The sequence below is a fragment of the Petaurus breviceps genome, unplaced genomic scaffold (assembly GCF_028583685.1).
Source record: "Petaurus breviceps papuanus isolate PSGF00001 unplaced genomic scaffold, PetGlider_PUasm1.0 90434, whole genome shotgun sequence".
In the NCBI taxonomy this organism is placed as follows: Eukaryota; Metazoa; Chordata; class Mammalia; order Diprotodontia; family Petauridae; genus Petaurus; species Petaurus breviceps.
Genome location: NW_027187251.1, coordinates 326,670 through 352,109, shown reverse-complemented (window position 1 = coordinate 352,109; position 25,440 = coordinate 326,670). Strand labels below are relative to the sequence as shown.

The window sequence follows — 25,440 nt, the reverse complement described above, 5'->3', positions numbered from 1 at the left end:
GTAGTGTGTCGACCTTTGCTGCAGCAGGTCTAGGTTCCGCTGGCAGGGGCGAGGGAGGGGTAGGGGTGGGGGAGGGGATTGGGGCGGCCCAGGGCCGCGTGGTGCCTGACGGGCGCCCTGAGGGACATGACCGAAGGGGCGGCGGCGGCGGCGGAGCGGGAGGGCAAAAGCCTAGCTGAGGTCGGGCTTCCCGGCTTGAACAACCACATAACTGATAAGGGGGAGCCGGAGGTCAAGCGAGCGAATGGAAGCTTGCAGGCCGCCGCGAACGGGGACCCGCTGCTCGGCGAGGCCGCCGCCCCGGCCTTGGGGAGCTTTGACAAGTCCCAGCCGGGAGAGGAGGAGGAGGAGCCCCAGGCTCGGCTGGTCCCCCTGCTTCTCCTCAGCGGCAGCAAGGCCGAGGCCCTGGCGGAGCGGGGCCCCCGCGCGGTGCGCACGGCGCTGTCCCGGCAGCGCTTCGCCGTGCTGCTCATCTTCAGCCTGTACTCGCTGGTCAACGCCTTCCAGTGGATCCAGTACAGCATCATCAGCAACGTCTTCGAGCACTTCTACAGCGTGCCCTTGACCGACATCGACTGGCTCTCCATGGTCTACATGCTGGCCTACGTGCCGCTCATCTTCCCCGCCACCTGGCTGCTGGACAAGTATGGCCTGCGCCCCACCGCCCTGCTGGGCTCGGGCTTCAACGCCCTGGGCGCCTGGGTCAAGTGTGGCAGCGTGGCCCCGCACCTCTATTGGGTCACCATGCTGGGCCAGTTGCTGTGCTCGGTGGCGCAGGTGTTCATCTTGGGCTTGCCCTCCCGCATAGCCTCCGTGTGGTTCGGGCCCCGGGAGGTGTCCACCGCCTGTGCCACGGCTGTGCTGGGGAACCAGGTAAGCAAGGGCAGGGGGCCGGAGGCTGCGGCTCCCGTGCATGTCCGGATTCAGTGGGAAAAGAACCGTCACATCTGCAGGTAGCCCTGCCGTCAGGCGCCCGGGGTGACCTGTGCGCATGGCACTAACCTTCCTGAGCCACGGTGCTCGTCCTTAAACTCCCCGTGTGACCTTTGGGCATTATCACCCACCCTTTTGAGCTGAAATTTTCTCATTCATCAGATGAGAGAAGGGGACTCAAACCCACTTGTATGATCTAGCGGCATGTCACCTTTTTTTTTTTTTTTTGCATTTTTATTTAAACTTTTGCATTCCAAATTCTTAGCCTCCCTCCCCGCCCCCGACGGTAAGCAATCAGATATAGATAAAAACATTTCCATGTTAGTCATTTGGTACAAGAAGAACCGAATAAAAGAAAAAAAATGAAAGAAAGTGGAAAAATAGCATGCGTCAGTGTGTATTCATTATCAGTTCTTTCCCTGGAGGTAAATATTAAGCCCAGACATTAGTCCTTTGGGATTGTCTTGGATCATCGTTTTGCTAGGAATAGCTAAGTCATTCACAGTTGTTCTTGGAACAATATTGCTCTTACTGTATACAACGTTCTCCTGGTTCTGTTCACTTCACTGTACATCAGTTCATGTGTTTCCAGGTTTTTCTGAAGTTATCCTGCTTGTCATTTCTTACAGCACAATAATATTCCATTATAATCATAAACCACAGCTTGTTACTAACTTTTTTGAGCTGAAGTTTTCTCATCCATAAAATGAGGGGTGCTCCTTCCATTCACTCTATAGCCTCTGGGTATGTCGCTAACATTTTTGAGCCACAATCCTCTACTCCACAAAATAAAGGGTGCTCCTTAAACTCACTGTGTGACCTGTGGGCATGTCACTAACCTTTTTGAGCTGAAATTTTCTCACCCATGAAAAGGAAAGGTCTTTTTATTTTTTTGGTGGAGGACCTGTGTTGTCCCAACTCACAACCAACTTTTCAGGACCCCTTGTGGGATTTTCTTGGCAAAGATACTGGAGTGGTTTGCCATTTCCTTCTCCAGCTCATTTTACAGGTGAGGAAATTGAAGCAAACAGGGTTAAGTTACATGCTATGAGTACTAGCTTGTCCAGCTGGTTAGTATCTGAAAATGGATTTAAACTCAGGTCTTCCTGACTCCAGACCTAATGCTCTATCTACTGCATAACCTAGCTACCCTCTTTTTATGGTTACCTTAAAAAAAAAAAACACTCAAAAATAATTTTATTTTTAACATTCTTTTTTTTTTATTTTGAGTTCCAGATTCTCTCCCTCCTACTCCTTCCCACACCAATCCAACGAGAAGGCAAGCAATCTGATATCAATTATACAGGTGAAATAATGCAAAACATTTTCTAGCAGCCATATTACAAAAAAGTGAAAAATTATACTTCAGTATGTACTCAGAGTTCATCAATTCTCTCTCTGGAGGTGGATAGCATTTTTTCATCATGAGTCCTTTGTTATTGTTTTGGGTTATTATATTGATTGGAGTAGCAAAATCTTTCACAGTTGATCATCATTACAATATTGCTTTTATTATATATAATGATCTCCTGGTTCTGCTCACTTCATTTTCATCAGTTGATATAGGTCTTATGTTTTTCAGAAACCATCCTGCTCATCATTTCTTATAGCACAATAGTACACCATCCCAAATAATTTGCCACATTTTCTTCAGCCATTCTCCATTTGATGAACATCTCCTTAATTTCACATTTTTTGCCACCACAAAAAGAGATGCTATAGATATTTTTGTTCATACAGGTTTTTTCTTTGGGATGCAGACCTAGTAGTGGTATTGTTGGGTAAAAGGGTATGTACACTTTTAAATAGCCCTTTGGGCATAGTTCCAAATTGTTTTCCAGAAGGTTGGACCAGTTTCTACTCTGCTGACAGTTTATTAATATGCCTGTTTTGCCTCATCCCCTCCGAATTTGTCTGTTAGCCAATCTGATAGGTGTGAAGTGGTACCTCTGAGTTATTTTCATTTGCATTTCTCTAATTATTAGTGACTTAGAGCATTTTTTCATATGACTGTATTTAGAGTTGATTTCATCTTCTGAAAACTGACCATTCATATCTTTTGACCATTTATCAGTTGAGGAATAGCTCTTATTTTTGTAAATTTGACTCATTTCTCTATATATTTGAGAAATGATGTCTATCAGAGAAACTTGCTGTAAATTTTTTTGATATTCATTGTCTATGATACTTTTTTTTTGGAGGGCAATTGGGATTAAGTGAGTCACACAGCTAGTAAGTGTGTCAAGTGTCTGAGGCTGTATTTGAATTCAGGTCCTCCTGACTCCAGGGCTGGTGCTCTATTCACTGCGCTCCTAGCTGCCCTGGTCTATGATACTTTTAGGAAAAAATAGTTTCTCTGGTTATCTTTTTAAATTAGGTCTCTTTTTGCTTTTGCTTTGCTGAGATCATGATTGCTACCCCTGTTTTTTTTTTAACTTCTGCTTGAGCAAATAAATTTTGTTCCACCCCTAATTTTAACTCTGTGTGGGTGTCTTTCTGTTTCAGGTGTATCTCTTTTAAATGACATATTGTTGAATTCTAGTTTCTAGTCCATTCCGGTATCTGCTTCTGTTTTATGGGTGAGCTCATCTCGTTCACATTCACAGTTAAGATTACTAACTATATTTTCTCCAGACTGTTTACTTCTGCTTATCCTTTTCTCTCTTTATCCTGTCCTCCTCAAAAGTCTGTTTTGCTTTTGGCCATTACCTCCCTTAATTTGCCCTCCTTTTTATCACTCCCTTCCCTCTGCCCCCTCTTATTGTCCTCCCCTCCTATTTCCCTTTTAGGTTAAAATATATTTCTCTACCTCACTGAGTGAGTGAGTGTGTATTTTGTATGTGTGTGTGTATGTGTGTTGTTTTTTTCTTCAGTATTTTTTGTGCCTCTTTTACTCTCTTTTCATTATTTTCTTTTATCCCTGATATTTATTTTCCCAATTTTTCTTCTACCACTCATCTATTTAACTCTTCCAGGAATCCTTGTTGGACTTGGGTCTAATTAGCATTTTTCTTTGAGACTTTTTTGGATAGCTGTTTTCACATTGTTATCTTCTTAGTTTTCATGTTGGTCTGTCTGCCACCATAGTAGCTTTTTATGGTCAACTTTTGTTGTTGATTTTTCCAGCCTATTTTTTGACTTTTAGCTTTTTGTTAAAGTAGGGGTCTGTTTATCTGTCCCAAGCTTCAAGCTTTTTCATGCTGCTTTTTTCAGAGTTAGTTCTGGGGGTCTGCAAGTTTTTGGTGCTTCCAAGGTGGTGTGATCTTGGGAGGGGCATAGTTACTGTTCTCCTTGTCTGCAATCTAGTCTTTACCCAGGAAGAGTCCCTGCTCCCTTACAACCACAAGCACTGGCACTTCTCTTTGCTTTGAAACTGTGACCAGGACCCCTGCTCTTCTGTAGCCACAGGCACTCCACTCTGCCCTGGAAATAAAACCCAGAACTCTGTATGGGCAATACAGTTATCAATCAGTGCCGGCAAAGGGTCCCTCCTAATCTCGTTCTGACAAGTTGTCTGACTTCCTTCCCGTTTCTGGGCTGAGAGCTCCCAAAGCTGCTATGCTTTTGCTTCTCCAAGACCTGTTACTGGGGCCACTTCCATATGCATTCCACAAACCCTAGTGTCATCTTTCCTGCTGACTTCCTAAGTTGTCTTAAGTTAGAAAAATGTCTCACCCCAACCTTTTGTTGGCTCTGCCACTCCAAAGTTTGATTTGAGCCACTATTTCAAAGTTGTTTGGAAGGAAATGTTGATAGAATTTGGCTGGGTTGCTGCCTTTCTTTTGCCATCTCCACCTGAGGAAGTCTCTTAAACTCCCTGTGTGGCCTTTGGGCCTCTCACTAACCTTTTTAAGCTTCAGTTTCCTCATCCATAAAGTGAGAGGGCTCTTAAACATACTGTGTGATCTGTGGACACGTCACCAGCCTTTTTGAGCTGAAATTTTCTCATCCATAAAAATGAAGAAGGCTGTTAAACTCATTGTGTGTGGCCTTTGGGCATGTCACTGACCCTTTTGAGCAGAAGTTTTCTCATCCATGAAATTAGCGGACCTGATATTTATGAGATTGAAAATCAATTTACATAGATTACCCAACTAAAATATACCTTCTACAGAAAGCCTCCCTCAACCAACCCCTCCTAATTCTAGTACCTTTCTTCTGATAATTATTCCCTACTTATCTTGTACATAACTTGCTTTGTTTGCATGTCGTCTCCCTATTAGACTGTAAGCTCCTTAAGGGCATGGATTGTCTTTTGCCTCTTTGTTTGCCTGGCACATAGTAGGTGCTTAATAATTGATTCAGATTACTTTATATGATAACCCAATGAGGGGATGTAATAGGTATTACCCCTGTTTTACACATGACTAAACTGAGGAGCACAGGGGGTACCTTGCCCACAGTTGGATAACTAGTAAAAGTAGAGCTTGAGCTCAGGTTCATCTTGATTGCAAATTCAAAACTATTTAAAAGCCTATTAATCTTACACTAAGAGTTCCCTACCTCATCAACTAAATCATTGTATTTGATTTTTATCTGCTTAATTATCTATCGAAGGACAACCTTCCCACTGCCACACATCCAGGAATGTGGATGCAATCATTTTCATGTACTCTGCCCTGGTGAGACCGCTTCCATAATATTGTGTCCAGTTTTGGCTTCCACAGTTAGGAAGAACATGGATTAGCTGGGGAGTATCTTGCCAAGCATATCTAGGATACTGAAGGACTTCAGGTTTATGTACTCCACAAGAGGACTGGTTGAAGTTATTAAAGAAAAGAATACTTTGAGGAAGCAGAAGAATATGATCATTATCTTCAAATATTTTCAGAGCTGTCATGCAGAAGAGGCATTAAATGTCTTGCTTTGGTCCAGAGGGTTGACCTTGGAGCAAAAGATAGAAGTTGGGGGGGAAAGCAAATGTTGGCTTGATATGAGGAAATTCCTCTTAAAACAACTATCAAAAAAATACAACATGCTGAAATAATGAGTTCCTCTTTGGAAGTCTCCAATCAAAGTATGGATGACTGCTTTTTGAGTATATTGTGTTCTAGAGGGAATTATTTTTCATGTATGGATACCTTTCAACTCTAAAATTCTGAGGTTCAGTGGAAAACTGAGGGTTCAAACTGGCAGCACTTTCAAGTAGAAAATAAAACTGGCTTTTGAGTGTCTAAAATCAATTGAAGTAAAAGTTATTGGGTTTGTTCCATGGAGTTAGCTAAAGTACTTTTTTTTAAAGCATCTTTTCCTGTTTTAAGTTGGTTTTAGGATAATTATCTTTTATTAAGGAAAACATTGTAGAAAGAAAGCAGATGTGCGTTGTCAGTAACTCCTTTTAACACTAATATTCTGTTAAATTTCAGTACATTTGCAGGATTGGGAAAAAAATCTGTGATGAACAGTTTTTACAGTTGTTTATATTTTACTATATATTTTATAGCTTGGTGCTGCAGTTGGCTTTTTGTTACCACCAGTTTTGGTGCCCAACACAAGGAACGACACTGCTCTCATGGCACACAATATCAGCATCATGTTCTATGGAACAGCATCAGTTTCCACATTTTTATTCATACTAACAGTAATTGGTAAGCAAACTTGTTTTTCCTAAAATTTAAGTAGAATGAATATAATAGAAGAATGTAAAAAAAATTATCATCTATTGAAGTTTCTTATTTATAATATCTCAGATGTCACTTGCTTGCTTTCAGTTCATGCCATACATGTACCTTCTTTTTGGAATGCCATGACAGTAATCCCAGCAATACCTTTTACTCAGTTTAATCTTTTTAATAATGCACTGAATTATAAGTCTACTTAATCTTGTATCTCTCTACTAACTTTTGAGTTCATCCTACTAACCTGCTGGTTTTAAAGATTATTGCCTCTTGGCCATTTCTTCTTTCCTCTAATATTTTTATCTTATGCTAACCTGCCCAGGGTCAGACTTGTGCCTTTTTTTTTGATGTTATATATGTGGCCATGTCCCTTCCTTTAATGGTAATCTTTCCCAGGGAACCTCTTTTCTCTCCCCGCCGTTTCCTCCCATTCCCTTCCCTTAACATTAACTGAATCTGAAAATGTTGGGCAAATCTTGGGCAGCAGTAGGTTTTTGGTCAGAGTTTCCAACTGTGGCAAATATCTGCTTGTTAGGCCACTCGGGCTGCTGCAGACATTCATCACTGAGTATTCTCGATCTCGTCTGGTCCTGCACTGAAGCAGTCAGTCAAAATCAGCTGCAAACTGCCATCATCAGTTGGGAAGAAGCTCTGGGAAGGTCGGCTTTTAAAGTTTTTGTTTTTTTAAGGGGAAACAATTCTGTGACTTCAGGGGGAAGGATTGGTGAGACATTAAATTGATATTAACTTCTATCAGTGAAATTCAAAGAGAAAATCACAGCACTAGACCTGTAGTACCTCAGAAACACTATAGTGCTGAAAGAGACCTTCAATGGTATGTAATCCAATCTCCTCTTTTTATTGATGAGAAACCTGAGTTAAGTGACTTTCTCTTGGTCACACAGGCATTAAATGGCAGGGCCATAATTTGAACCCAGGTCTTTTGACCCCAAATCCAACACTTTTCCTACTATACCATTCTGAGGAACTTATAAATATTTGCTGATTGAAGAAAGAGGTATCAATAAAAATGGTTCTATATTGCAAAATGCCTGTCATTTTAATGTGAATTTGATTTTTATATGTCTGCCCATATTCTAATTTTCCTACTGTGAACATAACACTAATGAAAGCCTACTTTTATGGAAAATGCAAAAATGTTTGGCTGGAGACTATACAGAATGCTTCATCATAGACTGTCTCTGTAAATGAAAATTGAGGGTCCAGAAGGTATAATCCACATCCTTAATTTCCCATAAGACTAATTAAAAACTGTAGATAGTCGTGGCAGTTATGTTAAGTATGCAGAATCATCAATTTGCCTTGGTTTTCCCATCACTTTATGTCCTGAATCCTTATATCAATTTGAGATTGCAACTTTCTAGCATGTAAGTGTTTTAAAAAGGAATGAAATAGGATATATAATTATCTATGACCTATTCTTGCTGCCTTAGAAAATTGTATTTTTACTTGGAAAAGATATAATTTAGATATCTGCTTTTGTGGTAGTCATTTTTAAACTTGCTTATTACTTAACTATGATCTTCCAATTAGATTAGAATATTTTTCTGTGCCTTTAAAAAATTATGATTTTTTTGTACTTTTTATTTCTTGTTAATATGAAAACTCTTATCTTTCATCCTTCCTACTTTCACATACTTGTCTTCTGTGGATAATGTGGGAAAGTAAAAGCTTATGTTTCCATAATTTTTAATTTTAATGTTACATGTTTATAAAATTTTGCTGTTCGGAGTAAGATTTGTTTTTGTGGTAGGAGTGGCGAAAAAATTGGCAGAACACTGTAATCATTAAAAATACCTGCTGCCCAAATGGGTTGTGTACTCCATTGAGCGCTATGAAAAGAATAGGCTTCTTGTGGCATGTAAGACATTGAGTCACAGGGGAAGGTGGATAGAAAGCATGTCCTGAAAGGGAAATAACAGATTCATCTGCCCAGATGGATTTACAGATGAATTCCATCAGATATTCAAATGATGATTAACTCCTATATTACATAAAATTGCTAAAAAAGAAAGAGAAGGTACCTTACCAAACTCCATCGATGAGACAAATCTGGTCCTGAAATCTTAAAAGGGGGATGAAGTGGAAAGGGAAGAGAAAGAAAACCATACAGCAATATATTCAAAAGTGTATTCACTATGACCAGGAACACAGGGATGGTTCATCATTAGGAAAGATGCATAGACATAAGAGATAATATTAATAATAAAACAATAAAATCACATGGTTATAGAAATACAGAAAAAATCTTGATAAAATATGATACTAATTTTCCCTTTAAAAAAAAGCCCACTGAAAATTATAGGAATAAAAAAAGCTTTGACAAACAGTAGATACTAAAAGCTCATTCATTATTTGTAATGGAAAAGTGCTAGAAGCCTTTCTAGTAAGATTGGGAATAAAGAAAGGATATCTGTTGTCACCATTATTATTTGATATAGTTCCAGAACTGCTAGTCATTCAGTAAAAAGAGAATAAGAAATTGAAGGAGATGAGGCAAAATGATATCTAATTGTGAATGACTTAATAGTTTAGAACAGAGGTATTAAACATGCAGCCTCCAGTACTCCTGAGTACAGGCTGAATCACAGTAAGATGTAATTGGGAAATATACAGTAAAACATAGTTAATATTAAATATGTGGTTTTCTAAATCACTATGCCTCATATGTGGTTCAGTGGCCCCTGTTTTTATTTAAGTAAGTGAAATAATATTGGGAAAAGATTTATCTGGCATTTCCAGCAAGTACATTCCTTTAGAAAAGAGGTGGAACCAATCCATTTTTGACCATTAAAAAAGTTTAACAAGTTTCTTGAGCATCAGCAATGCTGAAAATCAGACAGTGAGGCAGATAAAGTAGCACATGACCCTTACTCTCCTGGAATTTGTGGGCTAGAAGGAGAGATGAGAAAAGAAGGAAGATTGCATGACTGGACCTTGAGGGACTTATTTCAATTCATTCCACTGTAAAACAGTTGGTGGTACTATGAAGAACTGTCAGCATATTGTTTTCAATTTAATCTGTGCCACCTTCTTGTTCTAATTTAAAGTCTATAGATAACATGTTTTATAAGTGATGACGTAAATACGCTTAGGGCTGATTCTGCACAGTCAATAGCAAATAGCAAGCTACATTTACCAGACTTGATCACGGCAGTTACAAGTCTCTAGTGTGTAAATCTCTGTAAGTATTAACATATTAAAATTTGGAGTAGTTGAAAGATGTAAGTAGTCATGCCTAATCAGCAACAATAATGAATTTAAGCACATTAATATTCAAAGAACCCACAAACTTTTATCGTGTTCCTACCATGCTCCAGGCACTGTTTTGCACTTCGGCTTCTACATAGGTCATAGAGTTAGTCTTTATTTTTACCTTGTCCTTTATCCCTTAGGCATAGGAAGCACTACCTTAGGCTGGAGCTGGTGTTGGTTGAGGGAGGGAAAGAAAAACGGAGGAGACTGGAGTCAGTGGTAGAAGCATCCCTATTTCAACCTAGTGGAACCAACCTTTTCATTTTGCAGATGAACAATCTGAGGTCCAGAGAAATTAAATGACTTTCCTAAAGTCACACATATAAATAAACAACACAAATAGGATGTGTGAACCAGGGTCCTCCAACTCTCACTCTAGTGCTTTTTATGTTGTATCATTTTTGACAGATGCAACAGCAAAACAGTTCCTGCCCTCAAGAAGTTTACGTGTTTATAACTGATATGTGCTTTCCCCTTTTAAGCCTTGTTAAGGTTTACATGCAAAATGATAATAAACTTTTAATGGTAACTATAAAATTTTATTGGGTCCAAAGGCAGATATTCAGGGTAAGGTAGAAGTCCTGTTCTTTTGAAAAATAATTCTGTAAGTACTAAGGAATATTTCTCTTGAAAACAGCATTTAATACTTGTTTTAATCACACACAGGCAAATAAACAAAACAGTAACATATTCAAACCTTGCCCAAGGAAGCAGAACTTGGGTCTGTTCAGCTTGAGAGGAGAGGAACTAGTAATGCATTAAGAGTTTTTGGTTTCCTTACATGTACTAATTCAAGACATGGGAAAATCGTTGTCCTGTACCCCTTCGGACTAGGTAGCATACCTGGAGCTGGTGTTGGTTGAGGGAGCTATCCCTAGTTCAGCCCTGTGGACTTTACAAAGCTGTGTTTTCCTTTCCCCCTAGTGATAGAACTCGATGCCATTGCCCAGGGTTTCTTTTCTCTCTCTGGCTTTATGCTTAGGTAAAGTAGAGGCTGTAGGGGAGTTAGTGCCCCTCTTTTACCAGGAGGGTAGTCAGCTACCAATGGTTATCCATGAGCTCTACTCAATAAATTCAGTGAGATTAACATTTAGAATAAAAGGTTCTTTTTGAGATAGAAGGTAGAGGACCATCCAGACCTTTGTCTTGCCATAATTAACTGAAAAGGCTTATTATCATAGTTTCATTATTGCTTCATAAGTGTGCAGTTTTCTAATTCTAAAAGTCTTGTGTATAATTTTGAATTATGTATTACCAGTGACAATAAGATGGGACATTTCCTATCTCCCGAGAATCTAAGGAGAGACTTGCAAAGAATGACAAAAGACTTCTCCATCACTGAAAACAAAAGACAGAGTGAAAGGAAAAAGAACAGGAACAGTTTAAACATTTTACTTTCTCTAAAGTAAGGACAATGAAGATTAAATCTCTTTAAGTTGTTCACTACATTATTTTATATAAGACCTATCAGGAATAGACATCTAGGTTAATTAGACACGTTTAGTTTTAGTGAGCAACAAAGGGCCTTAATAATTATGGTTCTTTGTTTTCAAACAGGAATTTTGAAGAATTCTAGGGTTAGAAAAAACTTTTGAAATGTTGCATAGGCTTGTTTAAATCTGAAGCTTTACTCTTAACAAAATAAATTGAGTCTAGCAATAGAACTTCTTGGAAAAATGAAAAATTCTTCATTTAATATATACTAATTAGCATAGCTGTTCAGCAGAACCATGGCATGACTTGGGTGTTTTCTCAACCCACTTGGGTAAAGTGGCCATTTCTCTCATAGGGGATAAATTAAGGCAAAAGAGTCGAAATTATTCTATCTCATAAATAATTAGGTAAAAATGAGAAGCTTTGCTAAAAGGATTTCTTTAGATCAAGTCAAAAATTAATCAAAGACAAATCAGAGACCTTTAATCACACTCATCAAAATAACTGCTGACTTTTTTCTTTTTCTAGCATTCAAAGAAAAGCCTCCATTTCCACCAAGTGAATCTCAAGCAGTTCTCCAACACAATCCCCCAGAGTATTCCTATAAACAATCAATAATGAATTTATTTAAAAATATTCCCTTTGTGCTTTTGCTAATTAGTTATGGTAAGTAAAGTATTTTCTTTGATGTAATATGTTTATAGAATATGCAGCCCTATGGTTTGAATTAAGCTGTGATTAATGAGCCAAGTTTATTAATCCTATGGAACTAATATGAGGATTCTGAACTTCTATACATAAATGTAAGAAAGTGCCTTATTACAGTTTGTTAAATTAAGGCAAAATAAACCTCTAGAAGAGAGTTCCCCCCACTTTCTTTTCTAGTAAATTAAGGTAGATATATTTTATTAGGTCAAATTATTTTTTCAAAAAATATTTTCCTCCCAATTACAGTTAAAACAATTTTTTAACAATTTTATTAAAGTTTTGAGTTCCAACTATCTCTTCTTCTCTCCCCACTTCCTGAGATGGTAAGTAGTCTGATATAGCTTACCCATGTGCAATCATGTAAAACATTTCCTTATTAGTCATTTTGTACAAGAAAACTCAAAAAAAGAAGGGAAGGAAGGAAGAGAAAAGTAGTATGCTTCAGTCTGTAATCAAACAACATCAGTTCTTTTTCTGGAGGTGGATAGCATTTTTCATCATGAGTCCTTTGGGATTGTCTTGAATCAATTGTATTCCTGAGAATAGCTAAGTCATTCACAGTTGTTCATTGAATGATATTGCTGTTACTATTATACAATATTCTCCTGGCTTTACTGCCTTCGCTTTGTATTAGTTCATGTAAAAGTTTCCAGGTTTTTCTGAAATCATCTGCTTGTCATTTCTGATAACCAATAATATGCCATCACAACCATATACCACAACTTGTTCATCCATTCCCCAATTGATGGGCATCCCCTCAATTTCCATACCTCAAATTCTTTTTTTTTTTTAAACTTCCTTCCTTCCCTATTTTTGGAGGGGGAAGGCAAGGCAGTTGGGGTTAAGCAACTTGCCCAAGGCCACACAGCTAGTAAGTGTTAAGTGTCTGAGTCCAGATTTGAACTCAGGTTCTCCTGACTCCAGGGCCTAGCCGCCCCCATAGCTCAAATTCATAAAGGATTTTAAGGAACAGCTCTTCCCTTTATTAGCTCTCTAACAATGAATTTTCGGTTTGCATTTAAAAATTTTTTGCTGCCACCATATTTTATGCATTGGTGCATTTAATGTTTTCTGTTGTTATATAGGTATTATGACTGGGTCATTTTATTCTGTCTCAACACTATTAAACCAAATGATCTTGACATATTATAAGGTAAGATTTTGAATAGAATTTTTATTTAGCCACGTAGTTAGCCCCTGTAAGGAATATCTTAGAATTAAGTATTCTGTCCTTAATTCTTTCATTTTTGCATAACTGAATATATTTTATTTGTACTGATAAAAGAGATTGAAACTAATTCTTAAATATTTAAACATGTGAAGCATTTTTAATAGTTGTCATTGACAGAATTTAATCAACTAATATTTATGCAGATTTTGATTAGTGATGATGGAGATAGAGAAAAAGAAAGCCTGTTAGAATATAAGAAGGAAAACAAAAATAAAAATAAACAAATACCTCTAACTTTGATCTAGCATATCTTTGCTCCCAGTGGAAGAAAATAATTTTTAGATGATTGTAAATCCCTTAAAAATTGCTGCACTTATGACTACATAGAATTAAATAAATTTTTTCTTTGTATCTTTTTAGATTATTTTCATAGATTAAAAGGCTTTTTTTGTTGAATAGAGTTTGCTTACCTCCTTCATTTTACCTAGACTTATACCTGTCATAGAGACTAAACCTTCTTATTTGGCATGTTAGTTTTATTTGATTACTTGAAAATTCACAAAGAAAACCCAGAAATATGAAGAACCTATTTGAGTCGAAGGGAATATCTAATTAATACTATATGAAAACTGTTGTAAGGGAGAAGAAGTCAGTGCTGGACTGATTGGGCTTACGCTAGTTGTAGCAGGAATGGTGGGCTCCATTCTTTGTGGCTTATGGCTGGATTACACCAAATCATACAAGTAAGTGAAAATGGTAAATGTGTTGTAACTTGGTTCTCTGAAGTAATAAATGTGCCAGCCAGTGTGACTTTATTAGAAAGGGAGTTTTGATCCTAGGAGGAATGTGAGATAAGACCAACAAGATTTTTTTTTTCCTCCTGGGTTATGTTAAATGAAAGTTGTAAGCTTCTAAATATAGTTTTTAATATAGTAATGAGAGCCCCCAGCTCCATATCTACTATGGGCTCCAATCGATTATTTAAATACATTGCTAAACTCACCTTTATACATAAGGGATATCGTTGCACAATGGAAGTACCTGATCTTCAAAACTTCCTTGTTTCCCCAGAAATTAATTATATTGTGGTATGCTTGTAGTAGCCATGTCTGCTGACTCTTTGTATTTGATTTTACTTTCAAACTTTTTGACCTCTTTATTTTTGACCATCTTTTCACCTTTTGCAACTGATATCCTGATCAGAGTAGCAATTGATTCCTAAATCCAAGTAATTGATTCTTCCCTTCTTCCTTTTCTTTAAGGAGCCTCCCAGTGGTTTTTAGTGTCCACCCTTCCCCCACTCCCCAATCCCATTCAGAAAGTCATAAATCTGGTCGCAGTACTAGACTCAGTAAAAGGGGCTCAGTAAATATTTGTTGAATTTAAAGTTCTGACTACAAGTGATACTGTGATTATCTCATTCAGAAGGGAGCTTCAAAAAATTCAATGAGATATGACTTAAGAGCCATAAATAGTCAATAATATGTTTTTTCCCCAAAAAGTTTTTTTCTTCTAATACTGAGTCTTTTTGTTTTTGATATTCCAATGTACATTATCCCCACTAGGATTCAACTAGACCAAAAACAAAGAATTTGATTGGTAGGAGGGAGAAGGAGGTAAGCTCAAAATGATGAAATAGATATGGATTTTAAATTTTATCTTCTAAAATTATGGAATGACAGCAGTCCTACTCTCTCAAAAACCAAAGAAGAGATAATTTAGTAGCTTTTGAATATCAAGGGAATTTTCTCTGAGGTTCAGAGTAAATTTCTAAAACCTTATATATTTATAGATATGAAAAACTTTCAGAATTCCACGGAAAATACATTTTTATTTCAGAAATAATTATTGGAGCTTATTTATACATTGGATAATTGTTTGGACGTATTGGCCTTTAAGGTCCCTTTCAGTTCTAAGATTTGATTTGTTTGAGCTTCTGAATCTCTTCCTACCCTTGATGTCATTCACTTCATTCCACAAACACTATTGAACACCTAGTACATGCATAATACTATCTTAGGTATTGTAGATAATACAAATATAATGTAGGTCTTACAATATAGTGTGGGAGATAACATAAATGTAGGTGAAAAGTTAATAACAGAACAAGCATTGTTACAAGAAAGCAATGATTAAGTGTCATTGTCACCAACAATGGATATTGTAGGAATTCTGGATAGGCAGAAAATATTGGGGCAAAAGTAGTCAGAGAACATTTTGAAGAGAATGTAGGATTTGAGCCAAGCCTTGAAGGATGGGAAAGGATGCTGTCTAATTCAGAAGTATAAACAGCCATGTTTTTCCTCATTTCAAGGGACCTTGGCCTATACAGGTATGAATTCTGACTTTGTGAGGGACTAAAACCCACTATCTACTGCTTTTTGTGACTAAGTCTGGCCTCCCTGTTGACAATATGATAGTTTTGAATCTTAGCCACTAGAAAGTATTGTTACGGAACAGGCATGACAATAGCCACCCATAGTTTATTTTGTAGTCAGGATATTCAGACACTACTACTACTAATAATAATAATTGTTTTGTTTTGTTTTTTTAGACAGACTACTCTAATAGTTTACATATTGTCTTTTATTGGAATGGTTGTATTTACTTTTACCTTGAACCTTGGACACCTTATCATTGTGTTTTTTACTGGAGGAGCACTTGGGTAAGAATCTTGGGTTAGTCATAGACTTTTGGAATTAGAAAGGAAAGGGATAAAGGTAAAATACTACTCAGTATTTAAAGATTTATTGTAGTAACTTAAAAAAAGACCTTCCATTTCATTGAACAATGCTTTATTTAAACTTTGACAAATTTATTGGTATCTGAATGGAAAAATTGGGTTTTTTTTGTTTTGTTTTGTTTTTTGCTCTGCACACATTACATAGAAAGAGAACAGAAAAGGCTTAACTGCTTAATCAATTCAGTTTTACTTAAGTGTAAAGACAAATTTGACTAAAGACAGTATGGCCTAAGAAATTAAATAGAAAAAACTTAGAACCAAGTTAACCTTGGACTGATTAGTTAATCTCAAAGTTTCCTTACTTATTTATTTTTTTTAAAGCAGTCGGGGTTAAGTAACTTGCTCAAGGTTACACGGCCAGTTATTTCTGGGTGTGGTGCTGAGTATCTGAGCCTGGATTTGATCCAGGTCATCCCGACACTGGAGCCGGTGCTCTTACTCGCTGAGCCACCTGGCTGTCCCTAAGCAATTGGGGTTAAGTAACTTGCTCAAGGTTACATGGCCAGGTGTTTCTGGGTGGGTGCTAAGTGTCTGAGCCCGGATTTAATCCTCAGGTCATCCCAACACTGGAGCTGGTGCTCTTACTTGCTGTGCTACCTGGCCGCCCCAAGTTTCCTTATTTATAATACCAGTAATTCATATTATAGGAATAAATTTGACTAAGCTCAAATGGATTCAAGATGAATTGATCAGTTAACAGTATTTATTTAAAATTCATACAGTGGCAGATTAGGTACTTTAAATTGTTGCCACCATTTGCCTTTTTTTTTTTTACAAATTACACACCTTACTATGTGGAAAATGCAATATTTTTCCAAAGATGTTGCGCCCAGTATATTTCATATTATTGATATGGGGGGGGTTAAATTTATATCATAAAAACTACAATTACTTTACTTGTGAAAAAGATATATGTGTCTCTTCCAGAATGGTTATGTTTCCTTGAGTTGTAAGTATATTTGTGTAGGAAAAAGAGAGTCAAGCCAATGGCCTTTTGTAGTAGGGAGAATAACAAGCTAGAGTTGGGAAAATCAGCTCTAAGTTTAGAATAACCAGAACAAAAATGAAATTAGGCATGAAAAGGTTTTACCACAGTGAAAGAACCTGCAGCAGGGTATTCTCTAGCTCGGTCAGCTTTGTTAGTAGAGGATGCATGTTAGTCAGCATTTTTCCTAGAGGAAAAAATGTGTCTAGATGAAACAGAACAACTGAACCAGTGTATGATAGGATCTTTGTGATGAATGTTTACATAATGTATGTGTGCTTTTCCAGCTTTTTCATGACTGGTTATCTCCCCTTGGGTTTTGAATTTGCTGTTGAAATCACATACCCTGAATCTGAAGGCACTTCATCAGGTCTTCTGAATGCTTCTGCACAGGTAAATTTCTAATTATTCTTGAAATTGAACATATTTTGGCCAGAGATTCTTTGCTAGAAATTTAAGAGAATGCATAATAGGATGTACACGAATATTTCCCCCTAATAAATAGTGCTTTGTGTCTGGAGTTTTATATCCCTTATAATAGTAGATTTCCAGAGCACAAATTGGCAAAATAAAAATTGTTAGGTGGAGCAGCTAGGGGGCACAGTAAATAGAACACCAGCCCTGGAGTCAGGAGGCCCTGAGTTCAAATCCAGCCTCAGATACTAGCTTGGGCAAATTACTTAATCCCAATTGCCCTGCCTTCCCCCCTCCAAAAAGACAAAAAAAAAAAGCAGGGGCAGCTAGGTGGCACAGTGAATAGAGCATTGGCCCTGGAGTCAGGAGGGACCCAAGTTCAAATTTAGCCTCAGACACTTAACACAAAAACTACCTGTGTGACCTTGGGCAAGTCACTTAACCCCAGTTGCCCTCCAAAAAGCAAAAAAAACCCAAAAATATTGTTAGGAAAAGTCCTCTCTAAAATCAAGTTCAATCCGTTCAATCAATAAGCTTTTATCATGTATCTTCAATTACTTTGTGCTAGTTTCTTGAGATACAATTATGAAAGTGACCCAGTTGTTGCCCTGTTAAGAGTTTATATTCCTTTGCATTCCCATAAAAATTCCTTATCTTATTTCAGATATTTGGAATTTTTTTTACATTGGCTCAAGGAAAGCTTACTTTAGACCATGGCCCTCATGCTGGAAATCTTTTCCTTTGTGCATGGATGTTTTTAGGCATCATTTTAACAGGTTAGTTAATTTTTGTTTCATAAAAGTATTTGTTTTTATTTCTTCATATTACCTGAATGTCAAGGGCTCTACTCTTGACAGACAGATAAGGTTCAGTCTTGGAGAATTCTCAAGGATAAAGCTCATATGGTACAATCTTGTTCTCCCTATTCAAAAGAGTCTCTTTCTTGTAAGATCTGAATTTAGCTTATTTCTAGAGTATTTGAATCTGCTCGCTTTCCAGGAAACAATAACCATTTTGATCATAAGTGTATTTAATATAAAACAGAAACAGATATAAATGGGACTCCAAAGCCAAGTCTCATAGAAAGGAATAAACAGTAGTAAAAAAGATATCCCAAGAGCCTACTTGTACTCTGATCACAGGTCCTGGGGTCAAGTCTTGGTTCTGCCTACTTGTCAGCCTTCTCCACCAATGGGTTGCTACTGTATCTCATAACATCTCTCTGTCATTACCATTGTAGCCATTGCGGCCTACAGTTCTAAAGTTCTATGATCCTACCCTTAGTATGGCTTCTTCTTTCTCAAACTAGTGATATAACCAGGAAAAAGAATGCTTTTTCTCTTTTCTCTCTCTTGGTTTTTTTGCTCCCTTCTTTCCAGCATTCACACTCCAATCAGTGTATGTTCCCTCTTGCTCCAAATTGGAGGAAGGGAGAAATAGCATATAAAAACCTGCTTTGCTTCAAAAGATCTATGATTTCACTGGTGTGAGTATTTCTCTCTACTTACACACCTCAACTCCTATACATTTTATTATATGGTCTTTGTGAGTTACTGTGGCAAAAAAAAAAAAAATTCAATCCCCTGGTGGTCAGCCATCTGTAAAGCCAATCACAAGCAGCTCTCCTAAGGACTGCTGCTGTGAATAACTTTAAGGGTCTAATCTCGTAGTATAATGAATTCTCTATTTATTCAGCAATAAACTAAAGCATAACATTCATAATAACATAACTTATTACTAAGGTGGGCATATAGTCTTAAACAGAACATATTCATTATATCTGATGGTCATCTTTAAGAGGTGACAGAAGTACAAACACCATCCACCTAGGTCACAGTAAGTTACAATCTCCTTGGTCAATACAGAGTATCCAAAGTAAAGTCCTCTTTCATCTTGACTCGAGGCCGGCTTCCAAACCCCATGGCTCTTTCTTCACTAACTGCCCGCTCCCAGCTCTTGCCTGGATTCACACATAGGCGGCTCCCTGCTCCTGTTCCATGTCTCAGTTCACAGGGACTGCTCCACTCCAAGCCCGGTTGATGTTTCTAGGAAAACAAAGCTTAATAGGGCTACAACAGTATTTACACACATTACCAGTGCTATCATCTCAATTCACTTTCTGTTTGAGAAACCAATACAGAACAACAGACAGGACTTCTGTCTGAGAAAGTAATACAGATCTACATCACAAACATTCAGTTCTGCTCACTCCCAGCTCTGCTGGTGCTTTTCTCTCCTCCACTCCTTCCTGTTCCACCCTTCCTATTCCATCCTTTCAGCAAGCTCCTCCTACCATAGACTCCCATGTGATTACACTTGTCCTATTAAGGCCAGGACAGATCTTCAAACTCCCTTAGGCCTATCAAAGGCAATACAATGTATACCATTTCCAATCAGAGACTTCTGATACAATCAAAAGGGAGGCTCAAAGGCACTTGGTTAGCTAAAACTCAATCCAGAGAAACAGCAAAAAATTCTGTTGTGCTTGCCATTACACCATATGTATGCTAACCTTAGCTAGGCTGGCCCTCAGCTACCAGATCTGTGTTTATCATTTATTTTCTAATATTGACTTATGTTCTATAGTGCTTTTCAAATGAGTTAGTAGAATAGAAAAAAAAATAGAAATTAGAAATATGAATCCTGGGCAGCTAGGTGGCACAGTGAATAGAGCACCGGCCCTGGAGTCAGGAGTACCTGAGTTCAAATTCAGCCTCGGACACTTAACACAAAAACTAGCTGTGTGACCTTGGGCAAGTCACTTAACCCCAATTGCCCTCTAAAAAGCAAAAAAAAGAAAAGAAATATGAATCTTTTAAAAGGGACAAATGTATGTTTCATTGTTCAGACTTTTCTAATTTGAAATTTTTACATAGAAAATGAAAATACAGTAAGCTGTATAGCAAAATTTATCAAATTGCGGGCAGTTTCACCCCCTTTTTTGGATATAATTTTTATGCAATGGCCAGGAAGGAGAATTATGCTCACTTTCTACAGGAACAATTTCTCCATGAATGGAACAGATTCTCTTGTTTGCTGCAGTGTGTGGATAGTGATGTCAGTCATACTTTGACTTCTGTATAGTCCCACTTTATCATCATATAATTGACAGGTATAGAGACTGTTGGTGCCAGAAAGCAAGCATTTTCTTGATCTTGAGTATAAAAATAATTCAGACAAGAGTCTGGGATAAGAAAAGGAGAGTATTTTCCATACCAGGAGGGCATAAATCAAAACTGAATGCAAAACCCCTTTCTGAGGGGTTTATGGGAATGTTCCAGGCTATCAGGTTTTTTTTTTTAAATGTCATTTACAGTATATAAAACATCCACAAATCTTTATTTTTTTTAAAGTGAACAATCTCAAGGGAAATTAAAAACTTAAAGTGAGCAGTGGTAGTCCTCATCTGAATTATGAAACATACCACTATACTTAAATGATATGAAAAATATTATTGTTAAAAGTTACCTTTAAATTTACAGATTTGAGTGATTTTAAAATGACTTACTTAAAGGGTATTTGCATGTAGCCAAAGTTACCTATTCTAATGATCTGGATTATCCAAACAGCATCAGTAATAGGGTAATAAGGAGACACTGTTTTATGATAATGGATTATGGTTAAAGTATTCTCAGCTGATTTTAGAAAAGTATACTTAATATGATTGCTTATTTATAAAACATCATAGTAATATGTCTTCTTTTCTATTTCAGCACTAATCAAATCTGATCTGAAAAGACACAGTGTAAATTTAGGAACTCGGAACATGGATATTAAAGCTGTAGGTGATATTTTCATCATTTTATCTAATACTAAGAAACTGTACATTAAATGCAAAATCATTCTTTCTAATTTGTTGACTTTTCAACCTGTTAGAAGTTAGGAATATTTTCACATTGTAGGCATTATAATAATAAGTATTTTATCTTCTGATTCTTTGTACAGGTACCTGTCAACAATTCTGAAGAGTGAAAATAAAAAAATATTATGTTGGTCAAACAATCAAAATCAAAAATTTGAGATGAATGGGAAGTTCAGTACAAAATAATGTGCAAATTTTGTGTACTAAGCAGGATGAATTGTAATAATCAGATCTGTGTATGAGCTGTCAAAATTGATCTACAAGTTATGGGAGATGGAACTTTACTTGAAAATAATTATGTGAATTATAAATGCACAATTACTTTTACCAAAAGATGTTACAACGTTTTAACACTTTGTTATTTATCAGACGGTTTTACATTTTTTTATAATAGCACATCTCTGAAAATATGGGCATTTCTGCATTTACTTTTTGAAAATGGGATATTTTTCTATTTTTTTTAAACTGACGGTAGCAATAGAGGGCATATTCTCATTTAATATATTTAGGATACCCTTGCAACTTCTTTTCTAAGACAGCAGTAGAATAACGGTATTAAATTCTCCTTCAGCAAAGAGAAAACAACTGCTCTTAGTATTTTATTATTTCAGCAAGCTCCTCCTACCATAGACTCCCATGTGATTACATTTGTCCTATTAAGGCCAGGGCAGATCTTCAAACTCCCTTAGGCCTATTAAGGGCAATACAAGTATACCATTTCCAATCAGAGACTTTTGATACAATCAAAGGCGAGGCTCAAAGGCGCTTGATTAGCTAAACTCAATACAGAGAAATAGAAAAAAATTCTATTGTGGGTAGATGGAAAATCACCTGAAAATAGCCTGATTTTGGCGAAGAAAGGATTAACCTTGGATTCAGGAAGACCTAGCTCAAGTCCTGCTTCCAGTACATCCAGGCTGTGGCCTCAGTCAGCTCTCTTAAGACTTTAAGTTGCAAAACAATTACTGAATTGAATTGGTAAAGGAAGTTTCCTCCCCAGAAATTCTCTTATATTAATGAAATCATGGATCCAGACCCTCCTCCTCCAAATAGATAAACATGACAGACTCTAAAAATTCACATACTGAATATGTGCTTTCTTAACTGCTTGTTCACAGTATCTGTCAGTCTTTAATGTATGCTTATAGTATACAGACATGAAGCCACTGACCCAATAAAGGGAACGTGCTTGGAATTCCCTAATGCCCAGGAGGAGCCCTACATTTCATATTGAGTGTAAAACAAATTTTGTTAAAATCCCATCCTGTGTTTTATTATGAGAGGAACACGATGGCACTAAATCGTATCTGCCTGGTTGTAGTGTGATCATCTTGTGTTTGCCTTGGAGGCTGCTAAGAGAGAGAGGAAGGCACGTTGGCTTTATACAGTCATAGATGTTCTCAGTGAAGCCTCCTGTAAGTGTAGCTCTTCTTGGAACAATTATCGCATCTCTATGGTTGCACTTCTTTGGGTCCCGTTTTCTTCACCATCTACCATACACTCTTTAAACATTATTTTCTCAGGTAACAGAGAATATAGCACTAATGCCAAGTGGTACTGTATGAGCATGTCAGAGAAGACCAGCGTTCTTCTCTTTCCTCCATAAGAAGGCATGCACAATAATCTCACGTGCTCTTAAGACAGTCTGCTCCCTGATGTCTACAAGGAAAAGTTGACTGAGTGTTTGTTTTTCCACATTGCCTACTGTAGTGTTCGTTCTGGATGCTCTGGGCATGTAAATGTTGCTGACTGACACCTTTTGTAGTTGGAATAATAATCCTGATTTGGGCAGGATCTATGGACATGTTTATGTTTAAATATAATCATTGCTATACATCTAAGACAATACATGTTATCAAATATGAACAGCAGCATGACAATGGAAAAACTACTAGGTTGAAAATCAAAAGCCCTTGGTTCTTATCCTAGAGCTACCAGATGGCTAACTCTTAACAAGTCATTTAACCTCATGGGGTCTTTTTACTCAGCTGTTAAAATAGGTTTGGACTCAATGATCTGTAAACTCACTTCCATTTCTAAAATATTTTACTATGCTAAGTACTTTACCCCAGGTTGAGTTGAGTGGAACAGATAATTGTTACCCACTGTATGCCTCAACCTGTGCAATTGGATGAGATTGTGTGATTCATCTACATCACGGATACAAATGGTCCATGTGTCCTTCTTAAAGGCCTATTTGGATGATGATAGCTCAGTTATAAAGTGCTCAGTAAAAGCTCCTTTGATATTCAGAGCATAATATGTATTAATAGGAATATATTTAAAGAAAATGTTAATGCAGTTATTAAAAGTGTTTTATTTTTTCAGATTTTTAAAAGACTAATAATAGGCACTTGCTTTTAAGGCCCCTGAGATTTTTGTACAAGTTACAATTAAAACCGAAATTATTGCTTTTTGAAAATTATGTATGTGTTATGTGTGTGTGTTTTCCCCTAGGTGAAAACCTAGAAAAACCTAGCAGTTTTTTACCTGAGTTGACCAAAAAAAAATACACAGAGGATTTCCCATATGGAAACTAAAGCTATAGTTTGAAACTAAATGGAGAAGGGCTGTACGATACTCTCTCTCATATCTTGGATTGGATTGCCTTCAGCTGGGAAAAGCTTTCATTAAATTATTTCAATGGTGTATTTATCCAATGACACAAAGATGATTAGGGTTGTTTTTTCATAAATATTCCACTTTGTTTGGATACATTGTTGTTTTAAGTGATGAGAGTTCAGTTTCACCAAATACCAAAATTGATTCTCTTGGCCTCGAATCATTGACCACCACTTTTATGTATTTGCTTTTGTTTGAAACAGGTCACTCGGATTACTTAACAACAACAATAATCCTTTATGTCATTATAGAGATTACTGTGCCTTCTTCCCGGACCTCCTGGCATGCTCTTTGGTTACCTCCCACCATCTTTCCTGGGAAGAGGTGCCAGTGTTAAGTTTCTTGACATAGCATGTTCTTCCTGCACAAGGCTAAATGAATGTCCCTGATTCTGCTGCACTAGGAGACCATGTTACCAGCTTCCATTAAGACGCCTTTCTAACTGTTGCAAAGATAACTTTTTTCAGTATGTTGGAGAAATCTCATATAAGATGTGTTTGTTTAAACTCAGAGTAATTGAAGAAAGAATGCTTTTCAGTCTAAGAGTGTGAAATATCACTGACAATTTTTAATGTTTCTTTGTCTAAATCTAAGATATGTTTGTCCTCCAGTATTCTAAGTTGAAATGAATTTATTTTTTAAGAAAACTATGACTTGTTATTTGCTACTTTCATTGATGGGGGTTGGGAAGTGGGGTGAGGGATAAAATATAAAGGAGAACAGCATAAACTCTGAAATGAAAGAAGAGTGCTTGCTCCTTGGCTTCTTTCACCAGTCAGATGTTTAAAAGGGAGACTAAACCCATGAGACTAGATCTCTGTCCACGACACCAGTCGTATCAGACTGAAGGAGAAACTGGGATCACTAAGCTGTACATGAGGATCCCTACAGTTTCATGTTGACTCTGTTTCAAAATTTTATGTTATTTGGGTTTTGTATTTTTACTTATTTTGTTACATGTTCCCCTGTCACATTTTAGCATGGCACAGGCCATGTGTTGCCCCCCTCCCCTCCCACAGCCTCTCATTGAATCTCACCATAAATTCTGCTCATTGCTCTCAAGATCCTTTTGGGTTCCGTCGCCTGCTGGGTTAGCTGTCCTTCCAGCGCATTGTATTAATTGCCAGTTTGATTTCATACCATCTATGGCTTTAGCTCAGTCATTGATAAGAAATGTTAAACCATTAAGGCCCGAGCACAACCCCTTCAGGGTCTCCACTGGATGCCTCCTACCCCCTTGACATTGAACCATTAACTTGCTCTTTTCTGAGCTCAGCCATCCAACCAGCTCTGAACCGACTTACAATAATTGAGTGTTTATACAACACTTGAAGATTTTCAAAGTATTTTACAAATATCTTATCTTCCCAATAGCCCTTGGTGGTGGTTGCAGTTATTATCCCCATTTTACAAATTAGGAAACTGAGGCAGGCATTAAGTGGCTAGCCCTGCGTTGTATGTAAGTGTTTGGGGCTAGATTTGAACTCAGATTATCTTAACCCTAGGTCTAACACTCAGTTTGTCACCTCGCTGCCTTATGTTTAATCTAAGTAAATGATAACCATAGCTTTTCATACTAACTACCAGGTTAGTAATCCTCTTTGAAAAAGGAAAAGAGGTTAGTCTGACATGAGTGGCTTTGGATGAAGCCAGGCTAATTCTGTCATTACCGAT

At 37.4% G+C, this 25,440-nt stretch overlaps 1 protein-coding gene and 1 long non-coding RNA gene across 4 annotated transcripts in view; one reads left to right on the top strand and one right to left on the bottom strand.

The window, feature by feature from the left end:
• Position 1: 1 nt before the first annotated feature.
• On the top strand, positions 2–23,566 carry FLVCR1 (FLVCR choline and heme transporter 1). Its single transcript, XM_069108737.1, has 10 exons — positions 2–873; positions 6,377–6,521; positions 11,790–11,927; positions 13,055–13,122; positions 13,780–13,883; positions 15,695–15,805; positions 17,156–17,261; positions 17,947–18,058; positions 20,996–21,063; positions 21,228–23,566. Exons 1-10 carry the CDS (start codon positions 127–129, stop codon positions 21,252–21,254), a joined length of 1,626 nt encoding a protein of 541 aa, XP_068964838.1. The 5' UTR covers positions 2–126; the 3' UTR covers positions 21,255–23,566.
• LOC138177533 (uncharacterized) overlaps positions 18,833–25,440 on the bottom strand; it is a 55,276-nt gene continuing 48,668 nt past the window's right edge. For all 3 annotated transcript variants that reach the window (XR_011172535.1, XR_011172537.1, XR_011172536.1), the window contains exon 4: positions 18,833–19,327. This is a non-coding gene — a long non-coding RNA (uncharacterized lncRNA). The remainder of the gene's footprint in view (positions 19,328–25,440) is intronic.